The sequence below is a fragment of the Somniosus microcephalus genome, chromosome 32 (assembly GCF_052327205.1).
Source record: "Somniosus microcephalus isolate GS21.2 chromosome 32, FLI_Smic_1.0, whole genome shotgun sequence".
Classification (NCBI taxonomy): Eukaryota; Metazoa; Chordata; class Chondrichthyes; order Squaliformes; family Somniosidae; genus Somniosus; species Somniosus microcephalus.
This window is the reverse complement of record NC_141018.1, coordinates 33,965,654-33,991,882: the sequence shown is the minus strand read 5'-3', so window position 1 is coordinate 33,991,882 and position 26,229 is coordinate 33,965,654. Positions and strand designations below refer to the sequence as shown.

At 50.4% G+C, this 26,229-nt stretch overlaps 1 protein-coding gene across 5 annotated transcripts in view; it reads right to left on the bottom strand.

Moving 5' to 3' along the window:
• Positions 1-688: 688 nt before the first annotated feature.
• shf (Src homology 2 domain containing F) overlaps positions 689-26,229 on the bottom strand; it is a 238,133-nt gene continuing 212,592 nt past the window's right edge. For 3 of the 5 annotated variants that reach the window (XM_085972348.1, XM_085972350.1, XM_085972347.1), the window contains one exon: positions 689-4,230. In XM_085972348.1, coding sequence (XP_085828474.1) covers positions 4,044-4,230 — 187 coding nt within the window. In that variant the 3' untranslated portion in view covers positions 689-4,043. Of the gene's footprint in view, positions 4,231-12,067; positions 12,284-26,229 lie in introns of all 5 variants that reach the window. The other 2 variants (XR_015074378.1, XR_015074379.1) reach the window with 2 other exon arrangements.

Below are 26,229 nucleotides of genomic sequence, written 5' to 3'. Positions count from 1 at the left end.
TTCGGGAGCCCCTGAAAGCAGCCAGATCTATCTCCCATTCCGAGCACAGCCTGCGGCCTACTATTTATTACACTCCTGTTACTGGCCCTGAATCACCATTGGCTGTACCGCTGCTGTGTGCCACTCTATAGTTCTATTACCCATTATTCAGCATCAATGGGCAATAGTCTTCACCTTGTGACACCGAGCTGCAATAGAACGGAGACCATGAACCACTTAAGCGACAATTTCCTCAGGCAATAGCCTGCGTCAAATGGGTAAAGAAAAATCTTTTACGGTTCTTCAATGAGTCGCAATCTAAAGGTCTCGCGCTGTGATGTAAAAAGACAGTAGTCTTTTTACATCAATTTAATCAACTGTTTCACAACCATGAGATTCTAGTTACATCACTTGTTCCTGGTTACAAAAAATCCTCAGCAAGCTGGGCCCACGCCCGAGTATTTATACTCCTTGGACGGTGCCACCAGCTGGCTGCCCAGTGTTACTTCATGAGTCATTTCTTCATGAACGATAAAATTCATGACTCTGTGCTTTCAAAATGGATCTTGGGGGACAGTTTGGCCGTACTGAGATACCATGCCCGAGAGCGGGCCTCGAGAAAGACGGTATTTGGGATTGTGGTCCTCGACACAAAGCCAGCGACACCGCGTGACCGGACCAGAACACATCCAGGAACCAAAAGGCAAGATCATATTAAACAAGCATCGAAAGTTTTATTTTCATAGATACATCATATCAGAAACCACACTTTCTGCAGATCAGTCACTATTTTTAAATAAATAACATGTACCAAAAGGGGCTCCACACAGTGTCGTTCACCATTTCGAGGAATCGTTAAACAACGTTCTTCCTGAACCAGTGGCGCCATTTTGGAAGCTTCAAGCAGCATTGAGTTCTTTAACTCCGAGGGCTATTTCCTAATTGCTCGATGTTGCCCGCACCCTTTCCCTTCTCAGTTTCTTGCTCTCCTCTTCGGAAAGTGCCGACCCTGGCTGGAACACGGTTTCACGGAGCCCTGGTTTCTCACCCAAGTGCCCAACCTTCAGGGGGGGCGAGCCTGGACCGTCAGTGCAGACGGGACGTTTTTGCAGCAGGGGGGTTATGGGCAGCTGAGGGCCAAACTTGCCCCTCTCCCAATATTCGCACGCCCCCACTTCCCAGTGGGAACCGCCGGATCAGGAGCAGGGCCCCCCCCCCCACCCCCCGGGTGGTCTCGTCCGTCGCGTTTCTTTGAACCCACGTTGCGGGCGCCAGTTGCGGAGTCCCAGCTGCGGCTCAAGCTCAGGTCGGCCAACTTGGTTCACTCCACGGTCCCAACCTGGGGACCCTCCTGTCTGTAACTGTACAACAACCGCTTGTCTCCGTCCAACAGGCCACTGGGTTAAAATGCAATCCATAGACTTTGTACCAAGACCTCACTAGGAAGCCTGACGACAGATGACTGATCAGCTATTATTTTACATTACATACGCTGACAAGCTCAGCATTAATTACCCAACCCAAGTTGCCCAATAACGATTTGATAAAACTGAGTGGCTCACACACCACCTCTGAGGGTAGTTAAGAGTCAACCACGTTGGTGTGGGTCTGGAGTCACATACAGGCCCAGACCGGGTAAATACGGCAGGTTTCCCTTCCCTAAAGGGACATTGGTGAACCAGTTGGGTGTTTACGACAATCCGACAGCTTCATGGTCACTTTTACCGACACCAGCTTTTTATTCCTGGATTTTTATTAAAACTGAATTCAAATTCTCAAACTGCCCATGATGGGATTTGAGCTCCCGTTCTCTGGGTTATTGGCTCAGGCCACTGGATTACTAGTCCAGTAACATAGCCACGACACTACCGTACCCAAACCGCGGAGGTCTGAACTAACTACCCTTCAAAACTGTGCTGTTGCAGCGTTTCACCCGAAGGACTTCACCTATTGTTGTCTGACCCTCTGTGTGTTCCAGTGTTGCCTGTTACTGAACTGAAGAGGAAAAAGGCCGGGGCTCTTTTCTCTAGAAAAGAGAAGGCCGAGAGGGCGACCTGATAGAGGCCTTCACAATTATGAAAGGGTTCGATAGGGTAGACGTAGAGAAGATGTTTCTACTTGTGGGAGACCAGAACTAGCAACCATAAATATAAAATAGTCACTAATAAATCCAATAAGGAATTCAGGAGAAACTTCTTTCCCCAGAGTGGTGAGAATGTGGAACTCGCTGCCACAGGGAGTGGTTGAAGCGAATAGTACAGAGGCATTTAAGGGGAGGCTAGAAAAACACATGAGGGAGAAGGGAATAGAGGGTTACGCTGATAGAGTTAGATGAGGAAAGACGGGAGGAGGATCGAGTGGAGCATAAACACCGGCATGGACTGGTTGGGCCGAATGGCCTGTTTCTGTGCTGTAAATACTTTGTAATATGTTGTAACTTGAAAAGGAATTTCTTTACTGAAAGGAGTGTGCAAACAGGCCCTAAATCATAAAAGGACACGTGCAACTTGCACAGTACTAAAACACGGCGGGAGTTGGAAAATGTAGAAATGACTGTTGATGATTTTGCCAAACAAAGACTAAGTGTGTTAGTGAGACACCCCGTGTCCCCCATTTAAAATATACGCCTCCACTAAATTAGTGCAGAGAGTACTGGGCGCATCTACTGATATTACCATCAGTGATTTCTACGCTGATTCAATGCCCCTTTAGCTGAACCTGTTCTGCATGATCTCCGAGACTCTAACTCAACGTTGGGCTTTCTGAAAAGCAGTCTCTGTTCCCCAAACGTACCAGAACCCTTCACATTCCTGCTCTGATTAAATGTGAGGGGTGAAATTGTGTCGCTTTTTTCAATACTAGATGGTGTTTAGCACATGGATACAGGAATCTGACTGTGAAGGACGAGGTCACATTTCAAACAGCTCCATGGTCACTATTTATTTTCCATTTGTGTTCTTCAAGGTGAGAGAGGTTAGTGCTGGAGAAGGTAACTTTCCCCATTTCAGGCACCCAGTGTCCCATCAAACACTCCCAGGGCAGGTACAGCACGGGTTAGATACAGAGTAAAGCTCCCTCTACACTGTCCCATCAAACACTCCCAGGGCAGGTACAGCATGGGTTAGATACAGAGTAAAGCTCCCTCTACACTGTCCCATCAAACACTCCCAGGGCAGGTACAGCACGGGTTAGATACAGAGTAAAGCTCCCTCTACACTGTCCCATCAAACACACCCAGGGCAGGTACAACACGGGTTAGATACAGAGTAAAGCTCCCTCTACACTGTCCCATCAAACACACCCAGGGCAGGTACAGCACGGGTTAGATACAGAGTAAAGCTCCCTCTACACTGTCCCATCAAACACTCCCAGGGCAGGTACAGCACGGGTTAGATACAGAGTAAAGCTCCATCTACACTGTCCCCATCAAACACTCCCAGGGCAGGTACAGCACGGGTTAGATACAGAGTAAAGCTCCCTGTACATTGCCCACAATGATGCTTAGCACATCCTCAGAAGATCGCCTCCTAGTGCACCAGTGTGCCCTTTTCGTATTTCCCACCCTAGTCATCTTGTGGCCTGTCAGCTTGTTAATTTAGTACAATATTAGGGGCAGTTTGGTGCCCTCACACCCAAGAGGAGCTTTGAGGTCGGATACAGGCCCTCCAAGCCCCAAATCGGCCTCAAAAATTAACTGGAAAAAACTCTCCCTAAATATACATTAGGTAAAGATTCCTACAACACTCTACATTTCCAAGACGTTTCAGCATTCATAAATCGGCAAGTTGTTGGCCGAACTCCGGTGGGGAACCATGGCCTCGAGTTTGCGGTGATCAGCGGTCTCACGGATGGGCGCAGTCGGTGTTGGGCTGGTGGGATGTCCGTGGGGCCAAACGCTGAAGCCAGTCCCTCTGGTCACTCTCTGCATGCATGTGGAGTGCCATTGGCTGAAGGTCAAAGGTTGCCTTCTCTGGACAGCTTCTGTGTGAGTGAGTGCGTCTATAAAAAAAGAAAGTCTGTGTACAAGTCTGGTCTGTGGGACGTGCTCAGATGAGCTCCCGTTGCTATAGCGTTCTGATAGCCACTGGGTACAGGAGGGACATGTGCTCAGCTCCTTTGATGGGCAGCTTGCGGCTGGTGTAGTAATGGATGATCTCCGGCACACTGTCGAACGGCGGACTGTTCAGACCCAGGACGTATTTGCTCTCTTTGGTTCGGGTGAGTTTCATGTGCATGAAGCCCTGGTTACTCCTGCAGAAAAGAGCACACGGTTAAAAATGGAGAAGCACTGAATGTTACAACGCGGACGGAGGCCATTCAGCCCATCAGGCCTGTGCCGGCTGGCTCGCTCACAGAGCTATCAACTTTAGTCCGTGTCCCTCACTTTCCCCAAGCCTGTTTACATTTTTCTTCACGATTATAGAAAGAAAGACTTGCATTTCTATAGCGCCTTTCACGACCACCGGACGTCCCAAAGCGCTCCACAGCCAATGAAGTACTTTGTGAAGTGTAATCACTGTTGTAATTTAGGAAACGAGGCAGCCAATTTGTGCACAGACAGCAATGTGATAATGGCCAGATCATCTGTTTTTTAGTGATGTTGATTGAGGGATAAATATTGGCCCCAGGACACCGGGGAGAACTCCCCTGCTCTTCTTCAAAATAGTGCCGCGGGATCTTTTACGTCCGCCTGAGAGAGCAGACGGAGCCTCGGTTTAACGTCTCATCCGAAAGACGGCACCTCTGACAGTGTAGCACTCCCTCAGCACTGCACTGGGAGCGTCAGCCTAGATTTTTGCACTCAAGTCCCTGGAGTGGGACCTGAACCCAGTTATGGATTCTTTCACCATCTAATGGGGCATTTCATGTCCTAACGATATCTCCCTTCGTTCCTCTAATAATGATCTTGAAATTTAATCCCTCTAGTTATCAACTCACCGAGCAGTGGAAATAGTTTTCTTTATCAAAACCTCTCCTAACTTTGAACATCTTTTTAAAAAAAAAAAAAAAAAAAAAATCATTCTCGGGCTATGAACGTTGCTGGCAAGGCCAGCATTTATTGCCCATCCCTAATTGCCCCCAAGAAGGTGGTGGTGGGCCTTCTAGATCTACTCTTTCCTAATGAGAAGAGTCCCACTTTCCCAAGTCTCTCTTCATCCTGAATGATTCCTGTACATTTCAAAAACGTCTCAAAACTTTCAGCTATGTTCGTTGGAGGGGGACCCCACCCCCACCCCACCCCCCCGACAGAACTGGTTCATGTTGGGGTGCAGTTCCACGGACACCAATAACCCTCCCGGATATGGAGTACAGGTCTGTCACTGTATAACACTGGGGTACAGTACTGGTGGGTACAGGTCTGTCACTGTATAACACTGGGGTACAGTACTGGTGGGTACAGGTCTATCACTGTATAACACTGGGGTACAGTACTGGTGGGTACAGGTCTATCACTGTATAACACGGGTACAGTACTGGTGGGTACAGGTCTGTCACTGTATAACACTGGGGTACAGTACTGGTGGGTACAGGTCTGTCACTGTATAACACTGGGGTACAGTACTGGTGGGTACAGGTCTATCACTGTATAACACGGGTACAGTACTGGTGGGTACAGGTCTGTCGCTGTATAACACGAGTACAGTACTGGTGGGTACAGGTCTGTCACTATAACACTGGGGTACAGTACTGGTGGGTACAGGTCTATCACTGTATAACACGGGTACAGTACTGGTGGGTACAGGTCTGTCACTAACACTGGGGTACAGTACTGGTGGGTACAAGTCTGTCACAGTATAACACTGGGGTACAGTACTGGTGGGTACAGGTCTGTCACTGTATAACACTGGGGTATAGTACTGGTGGCTACAGGTCTGTCACTGTATAACACTGGGGTACAGTACTGGTGGGTACAGGTCTGTCACTGTATAACACTGGGGCACAGTACTGGTGGGTACAGGTCTGTCATTGTATAACACTGGGGTACAGTACTGGTGGGTACAGGTCTGTCACTGTGTAACACTGGGGTACAGTACTGGTGGGTATAGGTCTGTCATTGTATAACACTGGGGTACAGTACTGGTGAGTACAGGTCTGTCACTATATAACCCTGGGGTACAGTACTGGTGGGTACAGGTCTGTCACTGTATAACACTGGGGTACAGTACTGGTGGGTACAGGTCTGTCATTGTATAACACTGGGGTACAGTACTGGCGGGTACAGGTCTGTCACTGTATAACACTGGGGTACAGTACTGGTGGGTACAGGTCTGCCACTGTATAACACTGGGGTACAGTACTGGTGGGTACAGGTCAGTTGGGGGAAGCAATGCGAGTCAGAAGCAAGCTAAGGAACATTGAAGGATATTGGTTTGAATGGGATTTTTTATTTCCTGGTGTGATTTCGGATGAATCCAGCAGTGAGGGAACAGCACTCAGAACCGGCCTCTCCAAACCCCCAGCCCACAGCATTCAAACAGGAACAAACCGGCGACTGAGAAATATTCTGGTGAACAGGACTGCTTCTTAGGATGAGGCGCACTAAGTGTGCCTGCCCAGTGAGGTGGGGTACCTGACCTGGAGATGGTCCAGTCACTGGCGGGGAAGAGTAAGGGTCAAGACGTTCGCTGTGCTAATCCTTTGTCAAACTGGCAACGGAAAAAAGTAAATGGCCCTCTGAAGGGGATTGGAAGTAATGAAGTTAAAGGGCTGCTTTTGATTATTGGGAGGGAGAAGCAGGAAGCTCCTGCCCTGGGTGTACAGTCTGAGATCAGAGCTATTGAGTAACACGGCAGCGGATGTGAGTGCTGAGTGCCAATAAATGTCACTCCCCGAGACCTTTATGCACGATCCCAGCGGCATCAGACTGACCCAGTGTGACCTGCGACCATCAATCACTGGAACCTCGGTGCTAATGGCAAATCAATCGGTGAGGGGAGTCAAACACCCAACCGTTCAGTTGCCGCCCCGGTGGCTCGGTCCTTGCGCGCACTGCGCCTGGCGTTTCGGCCGGCCGCGTGCGCGAGCTGCATGGAAATCAATCGCCGTGCCCGCGGGTCTCCCAAACCAAACTCCCACACCGACACTTGCTCGGAAGGGAGTGCGAGCTGTCTCCTCCACGGGACACGTCCCACTTTCCCACATCGGGGCGGGTCAAGGGCTAATTGGCAATGGCTTGGAGACCTCCAGGTGTGTGTTGGGGGCCACCGCCAGAGATTAAGCAGCTGAAACCGCATAGCTTGGCAGCACCGGGCACTAACACCGTGCTCACTGCTCGCTCAGCAAGCATCACCTTCCTGGAGCAGAGACGGTTAAGGGGAGATTAAATGAAGCTGTTCAAAATCATGAAGAGTTTTGATAGAGTAGAGAGGGAGAAACTGTTTTCACTGGCAGGATGGTCAGTAACCAGAGGTCACAGATTTAAGATAATTTGAAAAAACATAGAAACATAGATAAATAGGAGCAGGAGTCGGCCATTCGGCCCTTCGAGCCTGCTCCGCCATTCAATATGATCATGGCTGATCCTCTATCTCAATATTCTCGCTCTCTCCCCATACCCCTTGATGCCGTTTGTGTCTAGAAATCTATCTATCTCCTTCTTAAATATATTCAGTGACTGGGCCTCCACAGCCTTCGGTGGTAGAGAATTCCACAGGTTCGCCACCCTAAAAAGAACCAGAGGCGACATGAGGAAACATTTTTTCTTTTACGCAGCGAGTTGTTGTGATCTGGAACGCGCTGCCTGAAAGGGCGGCGGAAGCAGATCCGACAGTAACTTTCAAAAGGGAATCGGATATAGAGAAATTTTCAGGGCGAATGGCGAAAGAGCGAGGGGGCAGTGGGACTAATTGGAGAGCACTGTCAAAGAGCCGGCACAGGCACGATGGGCCGAATGGCCTCCTTCTGTGCTGTAAGATTCTATCACGCACCCATGAGCCTGAGGGATCACATTCCAGCACAGCTGTCACAGAGTGCACACCTTCAGGGGAGGAGAGAAGATGCAGGGATTACATGGGAGCCAAGTACAGTGCCTCTAATTTTCCTAAAACCGTACATTTTGTTAAGATGCACACAGCAGCACAGTTACAACAAGAACACCAACACTAACCGAGGTTTAACCCCTCCCGAGTTCAATTCAGCTTTTTCATTGTGAATCAGTAATTATTTTGCCCCCCCCCCCCCCCCGCAGCTGCTGGTTCATTCGAATCTCAGTCTCCTGTCAGCCTGGTTCTTGCAGGATTCCACCACAGCCTAACCTGTCGAACCAGGGCAAGGGGCACTGCTCTCGGGGAATCAGCCTGCTACAGAGGCAGCTTCCTGGGGCAACTGATATAGAAATGGGAGCTTAGAAAATCCCGGCATCTTTGTAAATTGATTCCTTTCCAATTGCCTGACGAACTGTACAATGGGGATTTTTTCCCCTGACCTCAAACCAAGCTTTTTGACCAAGATTTTGGTCACCTGTTCTAATATCTCCTTTTGTGGCTCGGTGTCAATTATTTTACTCATAAGCCCTGTAACGTAAATAGCAATAGATGCATTTAAGGGGAAGCTAGATAAACCCATGAGGGAGAAAGGAATAGAAGGATATACCTATCAGGAAAGGATGAACAGGCTGGGTCTCTTTTCTCTTGAAAAGAGAAGGCTGAGGGGTGACCTAATAGAGGTCTTTAAAATGATGAAAGGTTTTGATAGAGTGGATACAGAGAGAGTGATTCCACTTGTGGGGAAGAGCATAACTAGAGGCCATCAATATAAGATAGTCACCAAGAAATCCAATAGGGAATTCAGGAGAAACTTCTTTACCCAGAGAGTGGTGAGAATGTGGAACTCGCTACCACAGGGAGTGGTTGAAGCGAATAGTACAGATGCATTTAAGGGGAGGCTAGATAAGCACATGAGGGAGAAGGGAATAGAGGGTTACGCTGATAGAGTTAGATGAGGAAAGACGGGAGGAGGCTCGAGTGGAGCATAAACACCGGCATGGACTGGTTGGGCCGAATGGCCTGTTTCTGTGCTGTAAATTCTATGTAATGTAATACATAAGAACAGGAGGAGGCCATTCAGCCCCTTGAATCTGTTCCACCATTCAATTAGATCATGGCTGATCTGTATCTTAACTCCATCTACCTGTCTTGGTTCCGTAACCCTTAATACCCTTACCCCCCAAAAAATCTATCAATCTCAGTTCTGAAATTTACAATTGACCCCCGGCCTCAACAACATTTTGGGGGAGAGAGTTCCAGATTTCTGCTACCCTTTGTGTGAAGAAGTGCTTCCTGACATCACCCCTGAACGGCCTGGCTCTAATTTTAAGGTTCTGCTCCCGTTGTTCTGGACTCCCCCCCCCCCCCCCCCCCCCCCCCCCACCAGAGGAAATAGTTTCTCTCGCTCTCTCTACCCCATCAAATCCTTTAATCAATTTAAACACCCCAATTAGATCACCCCTTAATTTTCTATACTCAAGGGAATATTTCGCTCCTGTGAAGCGCCTTGGGATGTTTTATTGCGTTAAAGGTGCTATATAAATGCAGGTTATCGCTGTTGTTATACCGTGAGTACCAGCTTCCTGTCACACTCTGCCAATGTGAGGGCCCCTTTAAGTGGCCGTCAGTGTTTAGCCCCACAACGAGTGACTATCTCTTGACAGTAAAAATGGATTTAAGAAATTGTTAACTTAATGCAGGCCAGGGCCGCTCTCTCTCTATTTTCTGGAAGTTGTCAGTCGCTTGTGACCCGCATTCTTCAGTGCATTGTCCGGTCCCAGCTATCTGCTCTCACAGAAAGCACCGCTTCCTTCCCCAGGAAGTGACAGGCTGGGGTATGACAACACAACCAGCTTCAAATAACAGGCAGGGCTGGCATCTGCTGGATGCACCACTGGGTCACAAAGTAAGGGAGAAAGGAAAAAAAGACTTGCATTTCTCCAGCGCCTTTCACGGCCACCGGACGTCCCAAAGTGCTTTACAGCCAATGAAGTACTTTTGAAGTGGAGTCACTGTTGTCATGTAGGAAACGCGGCAGCCAATTGGCGCACAGCAAGCTCCCACAAACAGCAATGTGATAATGACCAGATAATCTGTTTATATGATGTTGATTGAAGGATAAATATTGGCCCCAGGACACCAGGGAGAACTCCCCTGCTCTTCTTCGAAATAGTGGCCGTGGGATCTTTTACATCCGGCTGAGAGGGCAGATGGGGCCTCGGTTTAACGTCTCATCCGAAAGACGGCACCTCCGACAGTGCAGCACTCCCTCAGCGCTGCATTGGGAGTGTCAGCCTAGATTTTTGTGCTCAAGTCTCTGGAGTGGGACTTGAACCCACAACCTTCTGACTCAGAGGCCAGAGAGAGTGCTGCCCACTGAGCGAGGGCTGACTCTCAATCTTGAAGACTGAGGGAGATGAGGTTATTGAGGCCTTGCGAAAGGATGAGTTAGAATAGGAGACGGTGCCGTGAGTCACGTCCTTGGGCCGTCCCACCTCACAGTCAATGAACCTTTGAAGGGCAGTCCCTGTTGTTATGGCAGCACAGCAGCCAAATTTGCGCACAGCAAGATCCCTGAAACAACGAATGAATGGCCGGTTTAGTGGTGTTGGTTGATGGGGGAGTATTGACCAGGGCACCGGAGAGAACTCCCCTGCTCTTCTTCGAAATAGTGCCATGGGATCTTTTAACTCCCGTCTGAACTGGCAGACGGAGCCTCCGTTTAAAGGTCTCATCCAAAAGATGGCACTAGTTACAATTCAATTTGTTAAGTGGGAGCATTTATCCTCTCTCCTTTACTGTGTTTCCTCTCTCTCCTTTTTTATCGACGCGCCTACGGGTTCTGATTCTCTGAACTTCCCACCCTTCGATCCATCCTCCTCTCTCCATCCTCACTGTATTGAAATCACGACTCATGGCACCATCTCCTCCTCTACCTCATCCTTTCCCAAGACCTTAAAAACTGTAGACAATTTCAATTGACCCCCCGGCCTCAACAGCTTCTTGGGGGAGGGGGTTGCAGATTTCCACTACCCTTTGTGTGAAGAAGTGCTTCCTGACAAAAGAACATAAGAAATAGGAGCAGGAGGCGGCCACTTGGCCCCTCGAGCCTGCTCCGCCATTCAATAAGATCATGGCTGATCTTGGGCTCAAAGCCACTTCCCCGCCCGCTCCCCATAACCCTTCACTCCCTTATCTTGCAAAAATCTGTCTATCTCCACCTTAAATGTATTTAATGACCCAGCCTCCACGGCTCTCTGGGGCAGAGAATTCCACAGATTTACGACCCTCTGAGAGAAGAAATTCCTCCTCATCTCAGTTCTAAAAGGACGTCCCTTTATTCTGAAACTATGCCCCCGAGTTCTAGATTTCCCCACGAGGGGAAACATCCTCTCAGTATCTACCCTGTCAATCCCCCTCAGAATCTTATGTTTCAAGATGATCACCTCTCATTCTTCTAAACTCCAATGAGTATAGGCCCAGCCTGCTCAACCTTTCCTCATAAGTCAACCCCCTCATCTCAGGAATCAACCTCGTGAATCGTTTCTGAACTGCCTCCAATGCAAGTATATCCTTCCTTAAATAAGGGGACCACCCCTGAACGACCCAGCTCTAACTTTAAGGTTATAGCTCCTTGTTCTGGACTCCCTCCACCAGAGGAAATAGTTTCTCTCTATCTACAATATCAACTTCTTCAATTATCTTAAACACCTCAATTAGATCGCCTCTTAATCTTCTATACGCAAAGGAAACATAGAAACATAGAAGATAGGAGCAGGAGTAGGCCATTCGGCCCCTCAAGCCTGCTCCGCCATTCAATGAGATCATGGCTGATCATCCAAATTCAGTGCCCTGTCCCTGCCTTCTCCCCATATCCCTTGATCCCTTTAGCCTTAAGAAATATATCTAACTGCTTCTTGAATATATTTAATGAATTGGCCTCTACGGCCTTCTGTGGTAGAGAATTCCACAGGTTCACCACTCTGGGTGAAGAAATTCCTCCTCATCTCAGTCCTAAATGGCTTACCCCTAATCCTTAGACTGTGATCCCTGGTTCTGGACGCTCTTGTGAATGAAGCCCACCTCCCTCAGTCTCCCCTCACCTTAAAATCTACAGGCTCTTAAAATCCAAGCTTGATGTCACCTGACCGACTACTACTTGAATGACCTCGCCACCTCATTTCAAACTTGGTGCGAATGGACCTTGGCTCTTCCCTCGAGCAACCAATCTCAACGGGAGTCCAAGTCAATCTTGAAGCCAATTATTTCCTTTTCATTTCAACAAGGCTTTCAAAAATATTCTTACTCCTCTCGGGCATCTGAAAACAAAGTTCAGGATACAGTGTGTTATTTACGAGCGTGATTAAAGATCCTGTCCAAATAAAGCAGCATTCACCACAGTCTGGGAGCTCTTGTTGCTAAGGGTGCTGCCTTTTCTAATAAATCCTCCAGTTAAGCCAGGATCTCTAAAGATGGCCTTTTACTTTTTTTTTATTCATTGATGGGATGTGGGCGTCGCTCGCTGGCTAGGCCTGCATTTAGTGCCCATCCCTAATTGCCCTCGAGAAGATGGTGGTGAACCGCCTTCTTGAACCGCTGCAGTCCATATGGTGTAGGTACACCCACAATGCTGAACTTGAACAAGTCTCTATCGCGTGGCCTCCTCCCGTGGCTGTTGACTCTCGCTGGTGTTTGGGTTCCCCGTGAGCGAGTCTGGACAGGGTCGGCCGTGGCTCAGTGGGCAGCACTCTCCACCTCGGAGTCAGAAGGTCGTGGGTTCAAGTCCCCACTCCAGAGATACAAGCGCAAATATCTAGGCTGACACTCCCAGTGCAGTGCTGAGGGAGTGCTGCACTGTCGGGGGTGCCGTCTTTCGGATGAGACGTTAAACCGAGGCCACGTCTGCTCTCTCAGGTGGACGTTAAAGATCCCACGGCCACTATTTCTAAGAAGAGCAGGGGCGTTATCCCCGGTGTCCTGGCCAATATTTATCCCTCAACCAACATTATTAATGACCAGATAATCACATTGTTGTTTGTGGGAGCTTGCTGTGCACAAATTGGCGGCTGCGTTTCCCACATTACAACAGTGACTACACTTCAAATATACCTCATTGGTTGTAAAGCGCTTTGGGATGTCCTGTGGTCGTGAAAGGCGCTATAGAAATGCAAGTCTTTCTTCCTGTCTGCTACCCAACCCATTACATCCTCACCCAATTCCCACACTTCCTAGAAGGAGTTAATGAACAGCAATCAGTAGCCGGAACCATGGTCCAGTTCGACTGTAGACAACTGTTGCTCTGGTTAAGCTCAGTGGATTGACCCTGGGGCTCTCCTGGTTGGCTCATGGGTCACATAACCAGGAGGTGCAGAGATACACTAAGTCATGAGGGAGGCTGAGGCTTCAGGAGTCAAGGGGAAAGTCCATCTGTGAGTCTCACTTCAGAACAGAATCGGCTCGTTAAGGCAAAGTCCAGTGAATGGACAGTATCCCCTTGTCCTCGTTCTGCACACATGGGCTCCAACTGTTTCTGAGAGAACATAAGAATTCGGGCAGGAGACGGCCCCTCGAGCCTGCTCCGCCATTCAGTAAGATCATGGCTGATCTTCGATCTCAACTCCATATCCCTCGATTCCCCTAGAGTCCAAAAATCTATCGATCTCAGCCTTGAATATACTCGAAGAATCAGCATCCACAGCCCTCTGGGGCAGAGAATTCCAAAGATTCACAACCCTCTGAGTGAAGAAATTCCTCCTCATCTCAGTCTTAAATGGCCGACCCCTTATCCTGAGACTGTGACCCCTGGTTCTAGACTCCCCAGCCAGGGGGAAACAGCCTCTCAGCATCTACCCTGTCAATCCCCCTCAGAATCTTACATGTTTGAGACTCCACATAAACCCACAAAAGACCTTTTCCACAAAATCTACCCAACCCGTTACATTATGAAGTAGATATATCTGGCAAAAATCAGAGGGGAGATGAGGAGAATTTTTTTGATGTTGTGATCTGGAATGCGCTGCCTGAAAGGGCGGTGGAAGCAGATTCAATAGTAAATTTCAAAAGGGAATTGGATAAGGGGAAAGGGGAAAAATTTGCAGGGCTACGGGGAAAGAGCAGGGGCTAGTGGAACAAATGGGATCGCTCTTTCAAAGAGCCGGCACGGGCACAATGGGCCGAATGGCCTCCTTCTGTGCTGTATCATTCTATGATAATAACAAGCCAAAATGCATATACCCACGACTGAAGAAAAGATACTTTCAGACATATTAAATATGTATCAGTTCACTGCTCCTTTCGCAAGGTTTCACTGCGAGCAGATTGATATAGCCAATATTATAATGAGAATTATGACATTTAATAGGCTACTATACACATCAAACATGATGCACCTTTCTTGACCTTATTAAAACTTTATCTTTCCTGAAATTCTCACACTATGGAAATTGTAGAGTTGATTTAATGCTCAGTTTTGTCTGTGTGTTTGCTTGGCTCATTGGTGGCACTCAGAGGTTGTGGGTTCGAGCCCCAACTCCAGGTCCCGAGCACATAATCTAGGCAGTACTGAGAGCGCGCTGCACTGTCGGAGGGGCAGTACTGAGGGAGTGCCGCACTGTCAGAGGGGCAGTGCTGAGGGAGCGCTGCACTGTCGGAGGGTCAGTACTGAGGGAGTGCCGCACTGTCAGAGGGGCAGTACTGAGGGAGCGCTGCACTGTCGGAGGGGTAGTACTGAGGGAGTGCCGCACTGTCAGAGGGGCAGTACTGAGGGAGCGCTGCACTGTCGGAAGGTCAGTACTGAGGGAGCGCTGCACTGTCGGAGGGGCAGTACTGAGGGAGTGCTGCACTGTCGGAGGGTCAGTACTGAGCAGATGGAGTCACCCGGACTTTTATTGAACACCCTCACGAGGGATGAAACTTGCATTCAAGAACTTGCATTTCTATAGCGCCTTTCACGATCTCAGGACATCCCAAAGCGCTTTACAGCCAATGAAGTACTTTTTGAAGTGTAGTCACTGTTGTAAAGTGGGAAACGCGGCAGCCAATTTGTGCACAGCAAGCTCCCACAAACAGCAATGTGATAATGACCAGATAATCTGATTTTAGTGATTGAGGGATAAATATTGGCCCCAGGGCACCGGGGAGAACTCCCCTTGCTTCTTCTTCGAAATAGAGCCATGGGATCTTTTACATCCACCTGACGGGGCCTCAGTTTAACGTTTAGCCGGCACCTCCGACAGTGCAGCACTCCCTCAGCACTGCACTGGGAGCATCAGCCTGGATTTAGTGCTCACGTCCCTAGACTGGGACTAAAACCCTCGACCTTCTGACACCTAATAAAGCAAGAGACAGAACTATATAAAGGGGTTTATCTGGCGTAAATATCGACACCTTTATTAATCTGTAACGCAACTTGGCCTTGCAAGCTCATACGATAAATGAAATCCTGCGGGATCTTTTCTGATGAGGATGTCTAATCAGGAGGCGGAAGCTGAGCCTGGTATTTATCACGGCGTGTTGCCCAGGTTGTGCTGTCTCCAGTGTCCATGGCGGGGGCAGCCCCTGCTGCAGGTCTAAGTGAAGGGGGTCGAGTCCTGGGAGTGACGGTCACAGATGCAGACGGGGACACTCTGCGGAGCCGCTCGGCCTCTTAATGCTTTTATATGCAGGACCTGGAGACGTTTCCTCGCTGGGAGCGTTTCAGGAAATTCTTGTCAGCTGTGCCAGGTCTGGCTGAACAAACGGAGCCTGGAATCTCTGACTCGCAGAAAATGCCCCGAAGGCATTCCTGACATTTGGGCCACAGAGGAAACCGGCCCGTCAGACAGAAGCATTCGGATGGGGGCAGTGTGATCGGCAAAACAGCTCATCAATCCTTCAAGCAAGTGTGCGTGTGTGTCAGGGAGTGTGTCTGTCTGTGTGTGTGTCTGTGTGTGTGTCTGTGTCTGTGTGTGTGTGTCTGTGTGTGTGTGTCTGTGTGTGTGTGTCTGTGTGTGTGTGTCTGTGTGTGTGTCAGTGTGTGTGTCTGTGTGTGTGTGTGTGTGTCTGTGCGTGTGTCTGTGCGTGTGTCTGTGCGTGTGTCTGTGCGTGTGTCTGTGCGTGTGTCTGTGCGTGTGTCTGTGCGTGTGTCTGTGCGTGCGTGTGTCTGCGTGCGTGTGTCTGCGTGCGTGTGTCTGCGTGCGTGTGTCTGCGTGCGTGTGTCTGCGTGCGTGTGTCTGCGTGTCAGTGTGCGTGTGTCAGTGTGCGTGTGTCAGTGCGTGTGTGTCAGTGTGCGTGTGCGTGTGTCAGTGTGCGTGTGTGTCAGTGTGCGTGTGTCAGTGTGCGTGTGTGTCAGTGTGCGTGTGTCAGTGTGCGTGTGTGTCAGTGTGCGTGTGTGTCACTGTGCGTGTGTGTCAGTGTGCGTGTGTCACTGTGCGTGTGCGTGTGTGTCAGTGTGCGTGTGTGTCAGTGTGCGTGTGTGTCAGTGTGCGTGTGTGTCAGTGTGCGTGTGTGTCAGTGTGCGTGTGTCAGTGTGCGTGTGTGTCAGTGTGCGTGTGTGTCAGTGTGCGTGTGTGTCAGTGTGCGTGTGTGTCAGTGTGCGTGTGTCAGTGTGCGTGGTGAGGATTAGCTCTGTTATCTGAAGTATATTCACTATATATGGTCACCTCCCTTTTTCCAGTTCTGTTCTTTTCCAAGCATCGCTCTCACATTCCAAAAGACAAATTAATTTGACCTCAAATATAACTATTTACGTCAATTAAATCTGAGACATACTAAAAGGGATTATCATTGTAAACAGTGACTTGGCCTCAGTGTTGTCTAAACCATGGCCAGAAGGCTGAAAATAGGACGCGTACGTTTATCCAGCTTCCCCTTAAATGCATCTACGCTATTCACCTCAACCACTCCCTGTGATAGCGAGTTCCACATTCTCGCCACTCTCTGGGTGAAGAGGTTTCTGGTACAGGTCTCAGACTGACCCCAAGTGATTGAGTGCCAGTCTTGCGTGACCATTTTTGGACACGATTGTAGGACACTGGACATTCCTGAAAAGGCTCCAACTCTGCCAATTTTGAGCAACGCCAGCCCGTGTTCAAACAGTGGGATGCCCCAACCTGGGCCCAACCCCCCAACACTGGCCAAGTTCAGCTTGAAGGTGGCTTTGATCTGCGGGCCAATCGCAACTCATACAAAGCAAGAAGATGAGATGAGGCAAGAATTGGGCAGGATTGCTGATGGTTGGTTCCAATGAGTTGGGTGAGGTTGGGGAGGGGGAAGCGAAGAGGAAGTGGAAGAGGAAGTTCGAATAATGGTCAAATGCATAATTTACCAGTTCTGCAGCAAAATGTTTTCTGACTGTCTCAAGTGAGGAGCAGAGTTTAACAAGAAAGTTGTGCAGTTATGGAGGACCTTATCACATCTTCCAGAAACATCTCAAAGTGTTTCCCATACAATGAATTATATAAGAACATAAGAAATAGGAGCAGGAGTCGGCCGTTCAGCCCCTCGAGCCTGCTCCGCCATTCAATGAGATCATGGCTGATCTTGTACCTCATCTCCACTTTCCTGCACTATCCCCATATCCCTCGATTCCCTTAATGTTCAAAAATCTATCGATCTCTGTCTTGAATATACTCAACGACTGAGCCTCCACAGCCCTCTGGGGTAGAGAATTCCAAAGATTCACCACCCTCTGAGTGAAGAAATTCCTCCTCATCTCGGTCCAAAATGGCCGACCCCTTATTCTGAGACTGTGACCCCTGGTTCTGGACTCCCCAGCCAGAGAAAACATCCTCCCTGCATCTACCCTGTCAAGCCCTGTAAGAATTTTGTATGTTTCAATGAGATCACCTCTCATTCTTCTAAACTCCAGAGAATATAGGCCTAGTCTACTCAATCTCTCCTCATAGGACAATCCCCCCATCCCAGGAACCAGTCTGGTGAACCTTCGTTGCACTCCCTCTATGGCAAGTATATCACTCCTTAGGTAAGGAGACCAAAACTGTACACAATACTCCAGGTGTGGTCTCACCAGGGCCCTATATAATTGCAGTAAGATGTCTTTAAAGTGTACATGTGGCTTGACGTGTGGGTTCAAGACCCACTCCAGGGACTTGTGCCCATATTCTAGGCTGATACTCCCAGTGCAGTACTGAGGGAGCACAGCTCTGTCGGAGGGGCAGTACTGAGGGAGCGCAGCACCATCGGAGGGGCAGTACTGAGGGAGCACCGCACTGTCGGGGAGGCAGTACTGAGGGAGCGCCGCACTGTCGGAGGGGCAGTGCTGAGGGAGCGCCGCACTGTCGGAGGGGCAGTACTGAGGGAGCGCCGCACTGTCGGAGGGGCAGTACTGAGGGAGCGCCGCACTGGCGGAGGGGCAGTACTGAGGGAGCGCCGCACTGTCGGAGGGGCAGTACTGAGGGAGCGCCGCACTGGCGGAGGTGCCGTCTTTCGGATGAGACGTTAAACCGAGGCCCCGTCTGCTCTCGCAGGTGGACGTAAAAGATCCCACGGCACTATTTTGAAGAAGAGCAGGGGAGTTATTCCCGGTGCCCTGGGCCAATATTCCTCCCTTAACCAACCCCACAAAGAAATAAAACCCAGATTAGTTGGTCATTTATCCCCATTGCTGTTTGTGGGAATTTTCTGTGCACAGAAAAACTGGCTGAGCGCATAACAGCTGAACTTCAAAGTAATTCACTGTAAGTGGAGTGCTTTCAGACGTGTCTCAGACGCTTTGCAAATGGAAGTTTTTGAGAGGGATCCATGGCCGAGGAGGAATTGGCAAGATAGTAAGAAGCTGGGCTCAGTAATTGGTTCTTCTCCTTGTTGTGCCCTCCGGGCAAGGCCCCCCAGAGCCCCACAGCGATAACCTACTGTTTGTGTTATCGTTCTCTCTTGTTCCATTAATGAAGACTTTTTTTTTGGCAAAGGTCACTGAATTTCTATGGTTACAGTAGGTGACTTGTTTTTATCGATTCCAAACACGCTTTAAAGAAAGCCTTTGGGATGTGTAATGTGGGCCTTATTTTGGATCAGGTTATTATCCTCTAATTGACTCTATTTTAATGCGCAAGCTTCTTTCTGTAGCATTAAACCCGTATTTTTTTTGAGAGAGAGAGAGAGAAAAGGCTCAGTACAGATTCCAGGCTTTAAGGGGTATGGGTTCAGGGGGCAAGCAAAGTGCAGGAAACACACAGTGACAGAGACAGAGACACACACACACAGACACACACAAACAGAGACACAGACACACACACAGAGACACACATACACACACACACACACACACACACACACACACACACACACACACACACAGACACACACACACAGACACACACAAACACACAAACAGAGACACAGACACACACACACACCAACATGGACACAGACACACAGAGACAGAGACACACACCCACAGAGATACACACACACACACAGACACACACTGACACAGACACACACTGACACGGACACACACTGACACGGACACACACTGACACGGACACACACACACACATGGATAGACAGATGCACAGACACATGGATAGACAGACAGACGCACAGACACACACATGGATAGACAGACACATGCACAGACACACAGACAAACCGACCGGGAAGGTCCCAGGTTTGACTCTGGGGCTATGGCGAGTTTACTGATCTTGGCCAAGCAGGCAGTAAGGATATTACAGTTAGGGAATGGGAAGCATCAGCTCCTGATCACCACACAAGAACCCCCTCATGTTTGGATATCGGGTGTGATGCTTTGCCAGAGAGTGACCAGTGCCCGATGAACTGTCCCGAAGGAGATAGCCAATGGTTTGTGAAGGGGAGGCTATAGGAGCACCCAGGAATCCCCGGACTACACACAGGCTCTGCAAACGCAAGTCGCTCTCTGTGTCTCCACTGCTAGTGCAGTGGAACCGCCCCAAATCCCCAGCAGCAGCTTACGGTTAAAGTGACCCTTTGGCTCAGTGGGCAGAGCTCTCGCCTCTGGGTCAGAAGGTCGTGGGTTCACGTCCCAGAGACTCGAGCACAAAATCCAGGCTGACACTCCCGGTGCAGTGCTGAGGGAGCACCGCACTGTCGGAGGGGCCGTACTGAGTGAGCGCTACACTGTCAGAGGGGCAGTACTGAGGGAGTGTCGGAGGGGCAGTACCGAGGGAGCGCCGCACTGTCGGAGGGGCAGTACCGAGGGAGCGCCGCACTGTCGGAGGGGCCGTACCGAGTGAGCGCCGCATTGTCGGAGGGGCAGTACTGAGGGAGTGTCGGAGGGGCAGTACTGAGGGAGTGTCGGAGGGGCAGTACTGAGGGAGTGTCGGAGGGGCAGTACTGAGGGAGTGTCGGAGGGGCAGTACTGAGGGAGTGTCGGAGGGGCAGTACTGAGGGAGTGTCGGAGGGGCAGTACTGAGGGAGTGTCGGAGGGGCAGTACTGAGGGAGTGTCGGAGGGGCAGTACTGAGGGAGTGTCGGAGGGGCAGTACTGAGGGAGTGTCGGAGGGGCAGTACTGAGGGAGTGTCGGAGGGGCAGTACTGAGGGAGTGTCGGAGGGGCAGTACTGAGGGAGTGTCGGAGGGGCAGTACTGAGGGAGTGTCGGAGGGGCAGTACTGAGGGAGTGTCGGAGGGGCAGTACTGAGGGAGTGTCGGAGGGGCAGTACTGAGGGAGTGTCGGAGGGGCAGTACTGAGGGAGTGTCGGAGGGGCAGTACTGAGGGAGTGTCGGAGGGGCAGTACTGAGGGAGTGTCGGAGGGGCAGTACTGAGGGAGGAGTGTCGGAGGGGCAGTACTGAGGGAGTGTCGGAGGGGCAGTACTGAGGGAGCGCCGCACTGTCTGGATGTGTCTCCTGTGCAGCACCTTGGGATGTTTTACTACATTAAAGGCGCTATATAAATGCAAGTTGTTGTTGAGAGAGGCGGAGAGGTTTAGGGAGGGAAGGAAATCGGGGGATGTGCAAGAGGCCAGAATTGGAGGAGCGCTGAGATCTCGGGGGGTTGTGGATGGGGGTTGCGGGGGCTGGAGGAGGTTAGAGAGAGAGGGAGGGGCGAGACCATGGAGGGATTTTTGAGAACAAGCTTGAGAATTTTTAAAATCGAGGTGTTGCCGGACCGGGAGCCAATATAACAACCGAAACCTGAAAGATGCAGAGCCAGAGAAAAGACACACACACACAATATCAAACAAGTATCAGACACTGTCGGTACTTTGCTTTGCAAACCAGTTGGCTCGGGCAGCGAGCCGGCACGGCTGCAGTGAGGGAACAGTCACTTAAGAGTGCGAGTTTATTAGAGGAAATATCCAAACAGAGCCAGGAGCCCCTGGAACTTAATTAGACTTTAATCGAACTGGGAGCTGCACGCAGCGCTCACGAGACGGATTGCCTGCTACTTTTCCTGAGGCTGAGCATGCATTTTTCATGAGGCTTTAAGCTGAACCACTTACAAGATGCAACTGCTGCCATTATCCCGTAAAGTACTTGGGGTTTCGCACGCCGGGCCAGGAACAGACTTTGCGACTCTGCTGGCCGCACCGAGCCCCATACAAGCCCTGAAGATGGATGAAACTGAATCCCCACCCCGGCAGAAAGCTTCGAAGAGTTAGCGCCGTGTCGCTCCCGCCCGGGCAGTGATAGGCAGCGGGAGCCAGGACACCAGAGTCCGCTCACAACAACACAATAGCAAAATACTGCGGATGCTGGAAATCTGAAATAACAACAGAAAACGCAGGAAAAACTCAGCACTGAGGGAGCGCCGCACTGTCGGAGGGGCAGTACTGAGGGAGCGCCGCACTGTCGGAGGGGCAGTACTGAGGGAGCGCCGCACTGTCGGAGGGGCAGTACTGAGGGAGCACCGCACTGTCGGAGGGGCAGTACTGAGGGAGCACCGCACTGTCGGAGGGGCAGTACTGAGGGAGCACCGCACTGTCGGAGGGGCAGTACTGAGGGAGAAACGTTAACTCTGTTTCTCTCTCCACGGATGCTGCCTGGCCTGCTGAGTATTTCCAGCATTGTCTGTTTTTGATTTCACCCGCCCCTAAACCTCTCCGCCTCCGCTAAGACGTTGCTTAAAACCTCCCCCCCCCCACCTTCCCCGTCCTAATATCTCCTTGTGTGACTCGGCGTCACATTTGTGACCCGATAGCGCGCCCGTGAAGCGCCTTGGGGGCATTGTACGAGGGTGAAGGCGCTATACAAATGCACATGATTGTTGTTGTAGCCCGACCCCCCTCAGCCGTGCTCCCACTGAGCACTCTGCTGCTGGGAGCGCGTCACCGGCTGCCAGGCCACCCAATTCTGCCGTGTTTGGGATTTTAAGGGAGGGGAAAAAAAAAAACATGATTCAGCCCAAGCTTTGCAATATTTATCACTGCGGTGCTGCAGAGACAGACGCGTAAACTATTGGAATAAAATATTAATGTTAATAAGGTTATTAATCATAAACTGACGTTTTAATAAAGGGAAGCATTTAGGTCTCAGTGCAAAGCATTTTCAAAGTTCGATGATTCTTACTGTCTGGCTCTTCCGCCTCCACACTCATTTTCTCAACTTGTCTCTTTCAAAATGCTAAAACCGTGCAGCACAACGCGGGGGGGGGGAAGAGGGGCGAGAGGAGTCCGTCCCCCGCTCACCCCCCTCCGCTAAACTTCACAGCCCAGGCGACGACACTAACTCCAGAGGGATGAGAGAGAAATAAAGAATAGAGTCACACAGCACAGGAGGAGGCCATTCGGCCCATCGTGGCTGTGCCGGCTCTTTGAAAGAGCGATCCAATTAGACCCGCTCCCCCCCTGCTCTCCCTGCAAATTTTTGCCCTTCAAGTATTTATCCAATTCCCCTTTGAAAGTTACCATTGAATCTGCTTCCACCGCCCTTTCAAGGCAGCGCGTTCCAGATCATTAAAAAAGTGTGATAATGACCAGATCATCTGTTTTAGTGATGTTGGTTGAGGGATAAATATTGGCCCCTGGACACCGGGGAGAACTCCCCTACTTCTTCAAAATAGTGCCATGGGATCTTTTACATCCACATGAGAGAGCAGGCGGGGCCTCGGTTTAACATCTCATCCGAAAGACGGCACCTCCGACAGTGCGGCACTCCCTCAGTACTGCCCCTCCGACAGTGCGGCCACTCCCTCCAGTACTGCCCCTCCGACAGTGCGCGCTCCCCCAGTACTGCCCCTCCGACAGTGCGGCGCTCCCCCAGTACTGCCCTCCGACAGTGCGGCGCTCCCCAGTACTGCCCCCGACAGTGCGCGCTCCTCAGTACTGCCCCTCCGACAGAGCGGCGCTCCCTCAGTACTGCCCCTCCGACAGTGCGGCTCTCCCTCAGTACTGCCCCTCCGACAGTTCAGCTCTCCCCCAGTACTGCCCTCTAACAGTGCGGCACTCCCTCAAGTAATGCCCCTCCGACAGTCGCGGCGCCCCTCAGTACTGCCCCTCCGACAGTGCAGCGCTCCCTCAGTACTGCCCCTCCGACAGTGCAGCGCTCCCTCAGTACTGCCCTCCGACAGTGCAGCTCTCCCTCAGTACATGCCCTCCGACAGTTCAGCTCTCCCCCAGTACTGCCCCTCTAACAGTGCGGCACTCCCTCAGTAATGCCCCTCCGACAGTGCGGCGCTCCCTCAGTACTGCCCTGGAGTGTCAGCCTGGATTATGGGCTCAAGTTTCCGTAGTGGGATAACACATCAGCCCCGTCTTAAACCATGAATTTAAGGCATTTTGCCTTTAGTAATTTATAGTATCGTATGTAGAATATACTTCCCCGACTTGTGTCCTAACACTCAAAAGATTTCCGAAAGTGAATGCGGAAAAGGGCTGGTCATTATCTCAGCGTGCTTTGAATCGAGGGACCACGATTCCTGACAACCTTTGCTTGAGCCCAGAATCTAGTGCGGGTTTGGATCCCACACGAGACTTACGAAGCTAGACGATTGTGACAGCAGGCAGTGGGGGTGGGGTTGTTGGGGGGGGGGGGGGGGGGGGGGGGGGGGGGGGGCGCGGAAAGAGGGAAGGGACAGACATCATAGGTGAGACTGATCATGTCCTCACTCACAATCCACTCATACCACACGTTGCTGCGATCAGGAGCAGGAACCCTGGCTTGATGTTGATGCGCTTCAGCCCCTTCTTGGAGGGAGTGCAGCGTATTCTGATACCTGGGCTCCAAGGGTTAAATTACGAGGCGCGATGGCACAAACTAGGATTGTATTCCCTGGAATTTTAGAAGGCTAAGGGTGATTTGATCGAAGTTTTAAGGATGTTAAGAGGAACAGATAGTTTCTCTCTCTACCCTATTTCCGCTGGTTGGGGATTCTAGGACTAGGGGCATCGTCTAAAAATTAGAGCCAGACCTTTCAGGAGTGAAATTAGGAAACACTTCTACACACAAAGGGTGGTAGAAGATTGGAACTCTCTTCTGCAAACGACAATTGATGCTGGGTCAATTGTTAATTTTAAATCTGAGATTGATAGATTTCTGTTAACCAAATGTGTTAAGGGATATGGGGCAAAGGCGGGGTAGATGGAGTTAGGTCACAGATCAGCCGCGATCTCATTGAATGGGCGAGAACAGGCTCGAGGGGCTGAATGGCCTCCTCCTGTTCCTTGTCGGATGTTAGTAAAAAGAGAGTGGTTCTGTGGGATTGCAAATAGTTCCAGCAATGCGCAAGCAAAGTTTAAACCTTACATCGCCTTATTCTGTGGGGGGGTGGGGGGCAGCAAGGGTCGTGGATGTGAAGCAGCGGCACAGTGAGATAGTACACGCCAGGTTTTCACCGGGGAGCTCGTGCAGTGCAGCTCCGGCGCAGTGTCGCAGAATGCTCCTCACTGTGGCCGCAGTCTCTCTTTAACGAACCCCCCATCGACAGTAATTGCTTCTGCTTTTCCAGTCCATTCCAGTTCTTCTGTTTCCATTCCAAACACGCAGCCCGACCTTGACAAAAAAGAAATGTTTTGGAAAAAAAGCCCGAGGGGGGGAACAGAGATTGCGACGCCGCGGCGGTCCGTATCAAAGTCAATCCCTCTCGCGCGCGCGAATTTTCAGACACTCCCAACAATGTGGAAAACCAAGGTACAGTATTTCCCACCCCCACGCCGCCAACTTTCGCCTCCTGTCACTGCTCACTGCCGGGCAGACATGCCTGTCTCAAAAAATGAGTCTGTGTTAACATAGAATCAGAGAATGGTTACAGCACGGAAGGCGGCCATTCGGCCCGTCGAGCCCCGTGCCGGCTCTCTGTGAGAGCACTTCAGCTAGTCCCACTCCCCCGCTCTTTCCCCGTAGCCTTGCAAATTGTTTTCTTTCAGGTACTTTATATAGGATATATGGCACCAGAAACAGGCCATTCGGCCCAACCAATCCATGCTGGCGTTTATGCTCCACTCGAGCCTCCGCCCGTCTTTCCTCATCTAAACTCTATCAGCATCGCCCTCTATTCCCTTCTCCCTCAGATGCTTGTCTAGCCGCCCTTAACTGCATCTAAACATTCGCCTCAACCACTCCCTGTGGTAGTGAGTTCCACATTCTCACCACTCTCTGGGTAAAGAGGGGTTTTCTGAATTCCCTACATACATTCTTTACTCTCTTGTTCTCCCAAAGCTGTAAATCCCCATCCGACACCACTCTCCGTACTTATCAAATTCCCTTTTTGAAAGCCGCGATTGAATCTGCCTCCACCACCCTTTCAGGCAGAGCATTCTAACCACTCGCTGATACAAAAGTTTTTCCTCATGTCGCCTTTGGTTCTTCCACCAATCACCTTAAATCCTGTGTCCTCTGGTTCTCGACCCTTCCGCCAATGGGCACAGTTTCTCTCCATCTACTCTGTCCAGACCACTCGTGATTTTGAACACCTCTCTCAAATCTCCTCTCAACCTTCTCTGCTCCAAGGAGAACAACCCCAGCTTCTCCAGTCTCTCCACGTAACTGAAGTCCCTCCTCCCTGGAACCATTCTCGTAAATCTTTTCTGCACCCTCTCTAAGGCCTTCACATCCTTCCTAAAGTGCGGTGCCCAGAATTGGACACAATACTCCAGTTCAGGCTGAACAGTGTTTTATACAGGTTCATCATAATTTCCACACTTTTGTACTCTATACCTCTATTCATGAAGCCCAGGATTCCCGTATGCTTTTTTAACTGCTTTCTCAACCTGCCCTGTCACCTTCAACAATTTGTGCACACATACCCCCAGGTCTCTCTGTTCACGCACCCCCTTTAGGATTGTACCCTTTAGTTTATATTTCCTCTGCTTATTCTTTCTACCAAAATGTATCACTTCATACTTTTCTGCA